At 43.5% G+C, this 13,386-nt stretch overlaps 1 protein-coding gene across 1 annotated transcript in view; it reads left to right on the forward strand.

Annotated features, from left to right (window-relative positions):
• Positions 1 to 551: 551 nt before the first annotated feature.
• LOC311101171 (sodium channel protein type 4 subunit alpha B-like) overlaps positions 552 to 13,386 on the forward strand; it is a gene marked incomplete at both ends in the record, with an annotated part of 34,365 nt that continues 21,530 nt past the window's right edge. Inside the window, 10 exon segments of the mRNA XM_084142258.1 lie at positions 552 to 683; positions 902 to 1,039; positions 1,358 to 1,480; positions 1,483 to 1,493; positions 10,329 to 10,409; positions 10,681 to 10,809; positions 11,440 to 11,531; positions 11,916 to 12,203; positions 12,857 to 12,920; positions 13,104 to 13,245. Coding sequence (XP_083998384.1) covers positions 552 to 683; positions 902 to 1,039; positions 1,358 to 1,480; positions 1,483 to 1,493; positions 10,329 to 10,409; positions 10,681 to 10,809; positions 11,440 to 11,531; positions 11,916 to 12,203; positions 12,857 to 12,920; positions 13,104 to 13,245 — 1,200 coding nt within the window.

Here is a 13,386-nt window from a genome sequence, read left to right on the forward strand (position 1 = left end):
TCTCCGATCAGACACTGATTAGTACTGCTGAGCATAGAGAAACTAGCAGAGAAAACGGAGCAAGGGAACACAGGGAAGTGAGGGCATAAATACACAGGTGAACAGGTAGACACAGGTGACACCAATATGATAATGATTAGTCCAGACTGTGAGTGAGGAGGTGCCTAAGGTTGTCGGAGGATGACACCTAGTGTTTTACATCAGAACTGCGACCCCCTCCTGAAACATTCAAGGCTACGGATTGTTGTACAAAGTACAGATGAAGGCATGACTGCTCAGAACACAGAAAAGGACCCACATTTCAGCTGAAGCTGCTGCACAGTGTCCTCACCTAGTCTTTTCTCTGTGTCCATGTCCCTCTCCATGAAATACCCTTATGAAACAATATGCTAAAACACGTTGTTTTAAATAATGCATTTTAAATATGTATTTTTTCAACTTCCATTTTCGTGCCTAATATCTTTTCATCTTGCTGATCCATCCCTCCAACTCACAGCCCACTGCTGAGAGACCCCGGTGTGGTTGCATCTCTCGCCCAGCAAAATGTCAAGATGGTCGCCCTGCTCCCTCCCACAGGCACCGAAGTGTTCCGCCGCTTCACCCTTGAGTCGCTGGCGGAGATCGAGAGGCGGATGGCAGAGGAAGCAGTGGAGCAGGAGAGAAAAAAGGCCCTGAACATTGAGGTACATTTAACATTTTAGTCATTTAGCAGACACTTATCCAGATTCCAGAGTGACTTTACGATCAGTGGATTCAAAAAAGGTAGTTAAAACGACCACATATCACAGTCAAGCCATTGCAAGTAAAATTTTCTTTCAAAATAGCTGCTATCTGCTAAATCAGTGCTAGTAAGAAATGGTAAAGTGTTAGTAATCATGTTGTTTTTGTTACCATTTCGAAGGTGGCAGAGGAGGACCTGCCAAAGCCAGCTGTCGACCTGGAGGCCGGCAAGGCCCTGCCATTCATCTACGGAGACCCGCCACCTGAGCTGTTCAACACGCCCCTGGAGGAACTGGATCCTTTCTACAAATCACACAAAGTGAGCACTGCAGCCCCCATCCCTTAGTAGCCTGAAGACTGAGTGTCCACATAACCAGACATTGTCACAAAGTCATTTCCTTTACAATAAGATCAAATCAGATGTGTATTTTGACAGACTTACACATTCCAAATAATATTATTATACATCTTACGTTATTATTCAGAGGGTAAATGCCCTCAGATTACAACAAAAATTGATGTATCATGATGATTCATTCAAACTCTATTTGGCTAATATCCTTAAGACAAACATGAATACGTTCAGTTAAAGTAAAGATAATATTTTTTTTACTAATCTTTATTTCTTGTTTTTCAGACCTTTATTGTCATAACCAAAGGGAATACAATCTTCAGGTTCAATGCTGAGCCTGCCTGCTACATTCTGACACCCTTCAGTATTCTCAGGAGAGGATCCATCAAAATTCTCATACATTCATATCCTTTCAATACAAGTATCACACTGATCTACATGATAAATAAATTGAACTTAAATCAAATCGAATCAAATTTTATTGGTCAAATATACGTGTTTAGCAGATATTATCACGGGTGTAGCAAAATGCTTGTGTTTCTAGCTCCGACAGTGCAGTAATATCTAACAAGCAATATCTAACAATTTCACAACATATACCCAATACACACAAATCTAAGTAAAGCAATGGAATTAAGAATATATAAATAAATATATGGACGAGCAATGACAGAGCGGCATAGGCTAGAATAGTATGTACATATGAGATGAGTAATGCAAGATATGTAAACATTATTAATGTGACGAGTGTTCCATTTATTAAAGTGGCCAGTTATTTCAAATCTATGTATATAGGCAGCAGCCTCTAATGTGCTAATGAAGGCTATTTAACATGGCCTCGAGATAGAAGCTGCTTTTCAGTCTCTCGGTCCCAGCTTTGATGCACCTGTACTGACCTCGCCTTCTGGATGATAACGGGGTGAACAGGCAGTGGCTCGGGTGGTTGTTGTCCTTGATGATCTTTTTGGCCTTCCTGTGACATCGGGTGCTGTAGGTGCCCTGGAGGGCTGGTAGTCTGCCCCTGGTGATGCGTTGGCCAGACCGCACCACCCTCTGGAGAGCCCTGCGGTTGAAGAGGATCCTGCTGCATGTTCAGAGTCCAAGAAGTGTGCTAGTATAGTGTGTGTGTGAGTGTGAGTGTGAGTGTGTGTGTGTGTGTGTGTGTGTGTGTGTGTGTGTGTGTGTGTGTGTGTGTGTGTGTGTGTGTGTGTGTGTGTGTGTGTGTGTGTGTGTGCGCGAGTGCGTGATTGCATGTGTACTAAGGTGCGGAGAATCAGAGCAGGTGGTCAGTCCAGTTCAAGTGATCAGCAGTCTGATGGCTTGTAGATAGAAACTGTCTCTGAGCCTGTTGGTATCAGACCTCATGCTCCGATACCATGTGCCCAACAGTAAGGGAGTGAACAGCTCGTGGCTGGGGTGTGTGGGGTGATGATGCTGCTGGCTTTCCTCATCACCGTTTCGAGTAGATGTCCTGGATGGATGGGAGCACGGTCCCAGTACTGGGCCATCTTCATTACCCGCTGGAGGGCCTTGCAGCCATGGATGGAGCAATATCCATACCAGGCCGTGATGCAACCGGTCAGGATGCTCTCGATGGTGCAGCAGTAGTATTTGAAGAGGACCCGGGGTGGCATTGCGAATTTCTTCAGCCACCATAGGAAGTAGAGACACTGTTGCACCCTATTGACAAGAGTGGTGGTGTTGTTGGTCCATGTCATGTCTTCGGTGATGTGGACGCTGAGGAACTTAAAACTGCTGAGTCTCTCTACTGCAGTCCTGTTGATGTGGATTGGGCATGTTCCCTCCTCTGCTTCCTGAAGTCAACAAGTTGCAGAAGGTGGTGTCCAGACCCAGGGCTCTGAGCTTGGTGTCGAGTTTGGAGGGAACAATAGTGTTGAATGCTGAACTGTAGTCAATGAACAGCATCCTCACATAGGTGTTCCTTTTGTTCAGATGTGTTACGGCTGTGTGAATGGCGATGGAAATGGCATCTTCTGTGGATCTGTTGGAGCAATAGGCAAATTGGGGTGACGACCGGGGTGAGTGCGATGGGGCGATAGTCATTTGGGCATGTCACCTTGTTTTTCTTGGGCACTGGGACGATGGTGGTCTCTTTGAAGCAGGTGGGGACTACAGCCTGGGACAGGGACAGGGACAGGTTGAAGATGTCAGAGAAGACACCCGCCAGCTGGTCAGCACACGCTCTGAGGATGCGGCCAGGGATGCCATCTGGGCCGGCGGCTTTGTGAGTATTTACTCTTTTGAGAGTTTTCCTCATGTCAGCCTCGGAGAGCGAAAGCACCTGGTCGTCTGGAGCAGCCAGACTCTTCCTGGATGGCTCGGTATTGTCTGCCTCGAAGCGAGCATATAATTTGTTAAGCTCGTCTGGGAGGGAGGCTTCGGTGGGCACCACACAGCTGGATTTGCCTTTGTAGTCCGTGATAGTCTAGTCCTTGCCACATGCGTCGCGAGTCTGAGTTGTCCAACATCAATTAAAGTTTGAGTCTGTATTGTCTTTTTGCTTCCCTAATGGATTTGCGGAGCTCGTACCTGCTTGCCTTGTACATGTCGCAAGCCACCGAGTCATCTGGGTTTTTTCTGCTGACACCCCCTACAATGTCAATACTTTGTAGAGCCACCTTTTGCAGCAATTACAGCGGCAAGTCTCTTGGGGTATGTCTCTATAGGCTTGGCACATCTAGCCACTGGGATTTTTGATCATTCTTCAAGGCAAAACTGCTCCAGCTCCTTCAAGTTGGATGGGTTCCGCTGGTGTACAGCAATCTTTAAGTCATACCACAGATTCTCAATTGGATTGAGGTCTGGGCTTTGACTAGGCCATTCCAAGACATTTAAATGTTTCCCCTTAAACCACTCGAGTGTTACTTTAGCAGGATGCTTAGGGTCATTGTCCTGCTGGAAGGTGAACCTCCGTCCCAGTCACAAATCTCTGGAAGACTGAAACAGGTTTCCCTCAAGAATATCCCTGTATTTAGCGGCATCCATCATTTCTTCAATTCCGACCAGTTTTCCAGTCCCTGCCGATTAAAAACATCCCCATGGTGTTCCCGGGGAGACGAGAGGTGTTGGATTTGCGCCAGACATAGCGTTTTCCTTGATGGCCAAAAAGCTCAATTTTAGTCTCATCTGACCAGAGTACCTTCTTCCATATGTTTGGGGAGTCTCCTGCATGCCTTTTGGCGAACACCAAACCTGTTTGCTTATTTTTTTCTTTAAGCAATGGCTTTTTTTCTGGCCACTCTTCCGTAAAGCCCAGCTCTGTGGAGTGTACGGCTTAAAGTAGTCCTATGGACAGATACTTTAATCTCCGCTGTGGAGCTTTGCAACTCCTTCAGGGTTATCTTTGGTCTCTTTGTTGCCTCTCTGATTAATGCCCTTCTTGCCTGGTCCGTGAGTTTTGGTGGGCGGCCCTCTCTTGGCAGGTTTGTTGTGGTGCCATATTCTTTCCATTTTTTAAAAATGGATTTAATGGTGCTCCGTGGGATGTTCAAAGTTTCTGATATTTTCTTATAACCCAACCCTGATCTGTACTTATCCACAACTTTGTCCCTGACCTGTTTGGAGAGCTCCTTGGTCTTCATGGTGCCGCTTGCTTGGTGGTGCCCCTTGCTTAGTGGTGTTGCAGACTCTGGGGCCTTTCAGAACAGGTGTACTGTATGTATGTATGTATGTATGTGTATGTATGTATGTACTGTATGTGTGTGTATATATATATACACTGCTCAAAAAAATAAAGGGAACACTTAAACAACACAATGTAACTCCAATTCAATCACACTTCTGTGAAATCAAACTGTCCACTTAGGAAGCAACACTGATTGACAATACATTTCACATGCTGTTGTGCAAATGGAATAGACAACAGGTGGAAATTATAGGCAATTAGCAAGACACCCCCAATAAAGGACTGGTTTTGCAGATGGTGAACACAGACCACTTCTCAGTTCCTATGCTTCCTGGCTGATGTTTTGGTCACTTTTGAATGCTGGCGGTGCTTTCACTCTAGTGGTAGCATGAGACGGAGTCTACAACCCACACAAGTGGCTCAGGTAGTGCAGCTCATCCAGGATGGCACATCAATGCGAGCTGTGGCAAGAAGGTTTGCAGTGTCTGTCAGCGTAGTGTCCAGAGCATGGAGGAGCTACCAGGAGACAGGCCAGTACATCAGGAGACGTGGAGGAGGCCGTAGGAGGGCAACAACCCAGCAGCAGGACTGCTACCTCCGCCTTTGTGCAAGGAGGAGCAGGAGAAGCACTGCCAGAGCCCTGCAAAATTACCTCCAGCAGGCCACAAATGTGCATGTGTCTGCTCAAACGGTCAGAAACAGACTCCATGAGGGTGGTATGAGGGCCCGATGTCCACAGGTGGGGGTTGTGCTTACAGCCCAACACCGTGCAGGACGTTTGGCATTTGCCAGAGAACACCAAGATTGGCAAATTCGCCACTGGCGCCCTGTGCTCTTCACAGATGAAAGCAGGTTCACACTGAGCACACGTGACAGACGTGACAGAGTCTGGAGATGCCGTGGAGAATGTTCTGCTGCCTGCAACATCCTCCAGCATGACCGGTTTGGCGGTGGGTCAGTCATGGTGTGGGGTGGTATTTCTTTGGGGGGCCGCACAGCCCTCAATGTGCTCGCCAGAGGTAGCCTGACTGCCATTAGGTACCGAGATGAGATCCTCAGACCCCTTGTGAGACCATATGCTGGTGCGGTTGGCCCTGGGTTCCTCCTAATGCAAGACAATGCTAGACCTCATGTGGCTGGAGTGTGTCAGCAGTTCCTGCAAGAGGAAGGCATTGATGCTATGGACTGGCCCGCCCGTTCCCCAGACCTGAATCCAATTGAGCACATCTGGAACATCATGTCTCGCTCCATCCACCAACGCCACGTTGCACCACAGACTGTCCAGGAGTTGGTGGATGCTTTAGTCCAGGTCTGGGAGGAGATCCCTCAGGAGACCATCCGCCACCTCATCAGGAGCATGCCCAGGCATTGTAGGGAGTTTATACAGGCACGTGGAGGCCACACACACTACTGAGCCTCATTTTGACTTGTTTTAAGGACATTACATCAAAGTTGGATCACCCTGTAGTGTGGTTTTCCACTTTAATTTTGAGTGTGACTCCAAATCCAGACCTCCATGGGTTGATACATTTGATTTCCATTGATCATTTTTGTGTGATTTTGTTGTCAGCACATTCAACTATGTAAAGAAAAAATTATTTAATAAGATCATTTCATTCATTCAGATCTAGGATGTGTTATTTTAGTGTTCCCTTTATTTTTTTGAGCAGTGTATATATATATATATTGCGAGAGAGAATAAAACATATGTGGGATTGGAAGTGATGCAGACAATTACATTGATGGAAGTTACAATCTATCTGCAATATTAAAGCTGATCTACCCCCCCCCCCCAAAAAAACAAAAAAATAGATTTTAAAAAAAAGAATGAACTATAGCCATTGAATTCTACCGTGCAAATATACCGTGCGTAATAGGGAAATAATGCACGCTCTAGAATGCCCTTCAAGACAATCAGAAAGGAGTATTGAACAATGTCATGGTATAAACAATATTAATGTTCTAGACACGTTTCATGGGAATGTTGCAAGAACATTTCTGTGTATCAGTTTTCAAGACATGATGGTCCCAAAGAAACGTTCTCCCCCCCCAAAAAAACATTACACCTTACTGTTGCCAAGCCCATCAAATCACATCCAATTTTATTGGTCACATACTGTACACATATTTAGCAGATGTTATTGCGGGTGTAGTGAAAGGCCCTGATTGGTAATCCACTGATCCATTCACAGCTCTTTTTGTCTGTTGGCAAGGTTAGGCATACACACACACAGTGTTTTAACATACAGTGTTTCCAACTTACATATTTGACACACATGGATGCTGGCCCATGTTGACTCCAATGCTTCCCAAAGCTGTCCCACAGTGTCAAGTTGGCTGGATGTCCGTTGTGTGGTGGACATTTCTTGATACACACAGGAAACTGTTGAGCGTAAAAAACCCAGCGGCGTTGCAGTTCTTGACACAAACCGGTTGCCTGGCACCTACTACCATACCCTGTTCAAAGTCACTTAAATATGTTGTCTTGGCAATTCACTCTCTGAATGGCACACATTCACAATCCATGTCGCAATTGTCAAGGCTTAAAAATATTGTTTTACTCCTCCCCTTCATCTACACTGATTGAAAGGGATTTAACTAGTGACATCAATAAGTGATCATAGCTTTCACCTGGTCAGTCTATGTCATGGAAAGAGGAGGTGTCCTTAATGTTTTGTACACTCAGTGTATACAGTCATTATTATTCAACATGTCCTCACCTGGAATTTGAATTCACAACCTCATGGTTCAAGGCATTCAGATCTTCCTGCTACGCCACCATGTCTGTGTCAGTTATCAGTTAATTGAACTTTTCTCTCATCATTGATTTAATTGACTTATTTCAACATTGACTTTCTGTATTGTATGTAATATGTAATTCTGTATTGTATGTCATTGGCTTTCTGTATAGTTGTCTGATGTTGGTGGGGCATTTTAACCTGTTTTAAGGATACTCCTGAATCACTATGATCAATGAAAGTTTTTCTGGAGTGTACTTTTAACAGAGCTGAGATTTACTTCAAAGTGCATTCACCCTATTGTTTATGCATATTAAGTTATTTCAGATCTACATACAGTGGGGAGAACAAGTATTTGATACACTGCCGATTTTGCAGGTTTTCCTACTTACAAAGCATGTAGAGGTCTGTAATTTTTATCATAGGTACACTTCAACTGTGAGAGATGGAATCTAAAACAAAAATCCAGAAAATCACATTGTATGATTTTTAAGTAATTAATTTGCATTTTATTGCATGACATAAGTATTTGATCATCTACCAACCAGTAAGAATTCCGGCTCTCACAGACCTGTTAGTTTTTCTTTAAGAAGCCCTCCTGTTCTCCAGTCATTACCTGTATTAACTGCACCTGTTTGAACTCGTTAGCTGTATAAAAGACACCTGTCCACACACTCAATCAAACAGACTCCAACCTCTCCACAATGGCCAAGACCAGAGAGCTGTGTAAGGACATCAGGGATAAAATTGTAGACCTGCACAAGGCTGGGATGGGCTACAGGACAATAGGCAAGCAGCTTGGTGAGAAGGCAACAACTGTTGGCGCAATTATTAGAAAATGGAAGAAGTTCAAGATGACGGTCAATCACCCTCGGTCTGGGGCTCCATGCAAGATCTCACCTCGTGGGGCATCAATGATCATGAGGAAGGTGAGGGATCAGCCCAGAACTACACGGCCGGACCTGGTCAATGACCTGAAGAGAGCTGGGACCACAGTCTCAAAGAAAACCATTAGTAACACACTACGCCGTCATGGATTAAAATCCTGCAGCGCACGCAAGGTCCCCCTGCTCAAGCCAGCGCATGTCCAGGCCCGTCTGAAGTTTGCCAATGACCATCTGGATGATCCAGAGGAGGAATGGCAGAAGGTCATGTGGTCTGATGAGACAAAAATAGAGCTTTTTGGTCTAAACTCCACTCGCCGTGTTTGGAGGAAGAAGAAGGATGAGTACAACCCCAAGAACACCATCCCAACCGTGAAGCATGGAGGTGGAAACATCATTCTTTGGGGATGCTTTTCTGCAAAGGGGACAGGACGACTGCACCGTATTGAGGGGAGGATGGATGGGGCCATATATCGCGAGATCTTGGCCAACAACCTCCTTCCCTCAGTAAGAGCATTGAAGATGGGTCGTGGCTGGGTCTTCCAGCATGACAACGACCCAAAACACACAGCCAGGGCAACTAAGGAGTGGCTCCGTAAGAAGCATCTCAAGGTCCTGGAGTGGCCTAGCCAGTCTCCAGACCTGAACCCAATAGAAAATCTTTGGAGGGAGCTGAAAGTCCGTATTGCCCAGCGACAGCCCCGAAACTGAAAGATATGGAGAAGGTCTGTATGGAGGAGTGGGCCAAAATCCCTGCTGCAGTGTGTGCAAACCTGGTCAAGACCTACAGGAAACGTATGATCTCTGTAATTGCAAACAAAGGTTTCTATATCAAATATTAATTTCTGCTTTTCTGATGTATCAAATACTTATGTCATGCAATAAAATGCAAATTAATTACTTAAAAATCATACAATGTGATTTTCTGGATTTTTGTTTTAGATTCCGTCTCTCACAGTTGAAGTGTACCTATGATAAAAATTACAGATCTCTACATGCTTTGTAAGTAGGAAAACCTGCAAAATCTGCAGTGTATCAAATACTTGTTCTCCCCACTGTAAGTGCCTAGGGAGGAGGGGTTAGGGTTTATTCTGGACAGGGCCTAACTATACTGGCCAAATAAGTACATTCTCTAGAGATATCCCTTATTGGGACAGTGGTTAGGGTGTTCGTCATTGGTGCTGGTGGCTTGGGTTTGAGACCTACTCACACATCCTTAGCAATATAGTGTATGTTAATGTCATTATTTGGCGAAACAGTTACAACATACCTAACTGATCTAATTAAAATGAGTTTTAGCATCAGAAACTCCAGGTCGGGTGAACAGGAGCTCGAGATGTTTTCAATTTTGGTACACCAGTTGTTGATGAGGAATTATACCCCTCTTGTCACGATCGCCAATGAAGTAGGACCAAAGCGCAGCGTTGGGAGTGAACATGATGACTTTAATGTTGAATACACGACCAAACAAAACACGATCCGTAAAGTCCTCAGTACATCGACTGAACATAGAACAATAACCCACAACCACAAGGTGAAAACACACAGTTTAAATATGGCTCCCAATCAGAGATAACGAGCTGACAGCTGACACTCGTTACCTCCGATTGGGAGTCACCTGACCAAACACGGAAAACAAAACCAATACCAAACACAACAAATGAACACACCCTATACCCAACACAACCAAATGAATACACCCTGGCTCAAACAACACAGTCCCGGAGCCAGAGCGTGACACCTCTCCCTTACTCTTATCAGAAGCCGTCGTTCGATCCATACGGAAAATGGTGGTGATTTTATAATGTGATTTTATAATATTTGTATTATAAAGTATGTTGCCCATTAGCAACAACTGATTACTAGATTAATATGAATCAGAAGTTATAAATAAAATAAAAATTGTTATAATTAAATTGGTCCATAGAATTAGATTTGAGTACTATTGTAACTCCATGTTATTTCCTTAATGTGGGTACATTATTTAGCATGTTCATCATGTTAACAATCATGTCCAACTGTGTGTTTATGACGATGAGTGACCCTCCGGCATGGAGTAAAACTGTTGAGTAAGTTTCAAACCTACATAGGAGATTATTCATGTTTTGTGAAAACTATATTGGCTGCATCAGCATCCCATGTATTTTCAAGTCAATACTTACATTTTGGGGTGGGGGCATTTAAAACAAGTTTAAATGTTCATATAAATATCTGTATTTAAAAATATATATATTTAAAAGATTGGTCATAACATTATTGAGAGTAATTTTGACCACTACATAGTTTCACCAAAAGCTATTTTATAAAGCTTCTCTCTCTTCCCCTCTTTTTGTATTGCAGATATGTTTTCATTGGTATATATACCTTTGAGGCAACAATTAAAGTGTTGTCCAGAGGCTTCTGTGTTGGAGATTTCACATTCCTTCGAGATCCATGGAACTGGCTGGATTTCATGGTGATCAGCATGGCGTGAGTAATGGGAGAGTGATGCCGTCAGTCATCAGCTCAGTACCATTAGACACAGGGGCAGGTGTTAGAGAGTGTGTGTATTTGTGTGTTTCTTTGTGTGTCTGTGTGCATGAGTGAAGGAGTAAGGTCAAAGGTCAGGAAGGTCAAAGGACATCTCCAAAGGCTTGTTGAGTTTGACCATGGCCTTGTCTGCTTCCTTACCTCTCCTCCCCCCAGGTCCCAGCACCCCCTGTACACACACACTCTTTCCCAACACCCCCTGTACACACACATCATGACGTATGCCAGTTCATAACTAAATCTCCATATGGTGTCTTGCTGGTCTAGTCACACTCCTGCCTTCAGCAGTCGGTTTACAGATAACACTGCCATTTGGCTCTAGAAAAAAAATATTTGATAATGTAGAAGTGGACAGTTGCCCTGAGCTAAATATATCTTCCTCTAAACCATATATTTTACCATAGCAACCCTCTGATCCTCTATGTTAAAATAACAACTGAGCCAATGGTATTGAATTAAATGTACATTAAAAGTCCATGAAACTGAAAAGATTTTTGTTCAACTGACACATCAACTGTCAACTCCTCTATTCTAATGTGTGGTTGTGTTGTTATGTTTTGTGCTCGGCAGGTACCTCACAGAGTTTGTTGACCTGGGCAACGTGTCTGCCCTCAGGACGTTCCGTGTGCTCCGAGCCCTTAAAACAATCCCTGTAATTCCTGGTACGTGTCACATAAGAAGGTCCAAGTCCTACTGGGGTTTGTTTGTTAACTGCACCACCTGCTTTTGAACACCTGCTTTGGGTCCTGTGTAGCTCAGTTGGTAAGTGTGTGGTGCTAGCAACCCTAGGGTTGTTTTGGGTTGTATTCCCGCACTGTCCTGTAAGTCACCTTGGAGAAAAGCATCAGCTAAATGGCATCTGTTATTATATTATAAACACAAAGCCTTGCAAGCTACACAATAAAACATGGGTTATTAATTACACCATACAGAGAACAAGGATCAAATAGCAGAATCAAATATTCGCAATGTTATGTTATTCATTCTTCAACAAATAGTTTTCAGGTCACAGATTATTTGAATGTATTTTTGTGTGTTATTTTCAGGTCTGAAAACCATTGTGGGCGCTCTGATACAGTCAGTGAAGAAGCTGGCTGATGTGATGATCATAACAGTGTTCTGCCTGGCTGTGTTCGCTCTGGTCGGCCTGCAACTGTTCATGGGAATCCTGAAGCAGAAGTGTGTTTACTGGCCCCCTGCGGAATGGCGTTTAAACTCCACCAACATCACTATGGCCTTCAACAACATTACTGGTTTCAACAACATTATGGGCTACAATGGCACAAACAGCGGCAACAGTACGTGGGACTTCAAGGCATACATCGACGATAAAGGTATTGACAGGCTTTTGATGGCGCATTGATTTGTGGAAGGGGAGTTGATAATGGCTTAATTAACCATTATATTATATTAATTGGGATATTATCATGGCACTTACTGTAGGATAGTTCAAAATAAGTATATAAATGTGTATAAGTAAATGTGTATAAGTATATACAGTGGGGAAAAAAGGATTTAGTCAGCCACCAATTGTGCAAGTTCTCCCACTTAAAAAGATGAGAGAGGCCTGTAATTTTCATCATAGGTACACGTCAACTATGACAGACAAAATGAGAAAAAAAATCCAGAAAATCACATTGTAGGATTTTTAATGAATTTATTTGCAAATTATGGTGTTTATCGTCTGCTAAATGACTAAAATGTAAAAAATGTAAATGTTAATGCATCAGTGGCAACAGCACGTGGGACTTCAATGCATACATCAATGATTAAGGTTGTGACAGGCTTTTGATGGCACATTGAATTGGGGAATTGATAATGACTTACTGAACCGTTAACTATATATTAGTTTGGATTTTGTGACAGTACTATATGATATTACTGTATAGAATAACTATATAAATATGTAAAAGAAGTACATATATTTATATAAGTATATAAACTTGATGCGCTCTCTAATCGAGGTCCCTTTTCTGTTTTCCTCCAGAGAACCATTACTTCCTTCCTGGAATGTTAGACCCTCTTCTTTGTGGAAACGCTTCTGATGCTGGGTAGGTTTTTTTGGCTATCAGAGTTGAGCATATGGGGAGCTTTATAATCCTCCCTTGTCTCTGTTGATCACGCAATATATGGTGAAAAGAATTTCAACGTAGTTAAAATATAACATATCTTTGAATGCTGAAGATTATAAGTCCCATTCAATTTGTTGTGACACTTCATTGGCATTTTGATAGAAATTGCCCTGAAGGATACACGTGTATGAAGGCCGGAGGGAATCCCAACTATGGCTACACAAGCTACGACAGTTTTGGATGGGCCTACCTTGCCCTATTTCGGCTCATGACACAGGACTTCTGGGAAGATCTATTCCAGCTGGTGCGTATACGTCATGCGCTTCCATGACAACGACATAGAGATGTACGATTTTTTTGTTGTTGCTCCTGACGTTTTCTGAAATCTATATCTGTAACGTCAGTCGGTAGACCAGATTTGAATTTGAGAGATTGCAATCTTATG

Source organism: Coregonus lavaretus (genome assembly GCF_964263955.1).
Source record: "Coregonus lavaretus genome assembly, chromosome: 2".
Taxonomy (NCBI): domain Eukaryota; kingdom Metazoa; phylum Chordata; class Actinopteri; order Salmoniformes; family Salmonidae; genus Coregonus; species Coregonus lavaretus.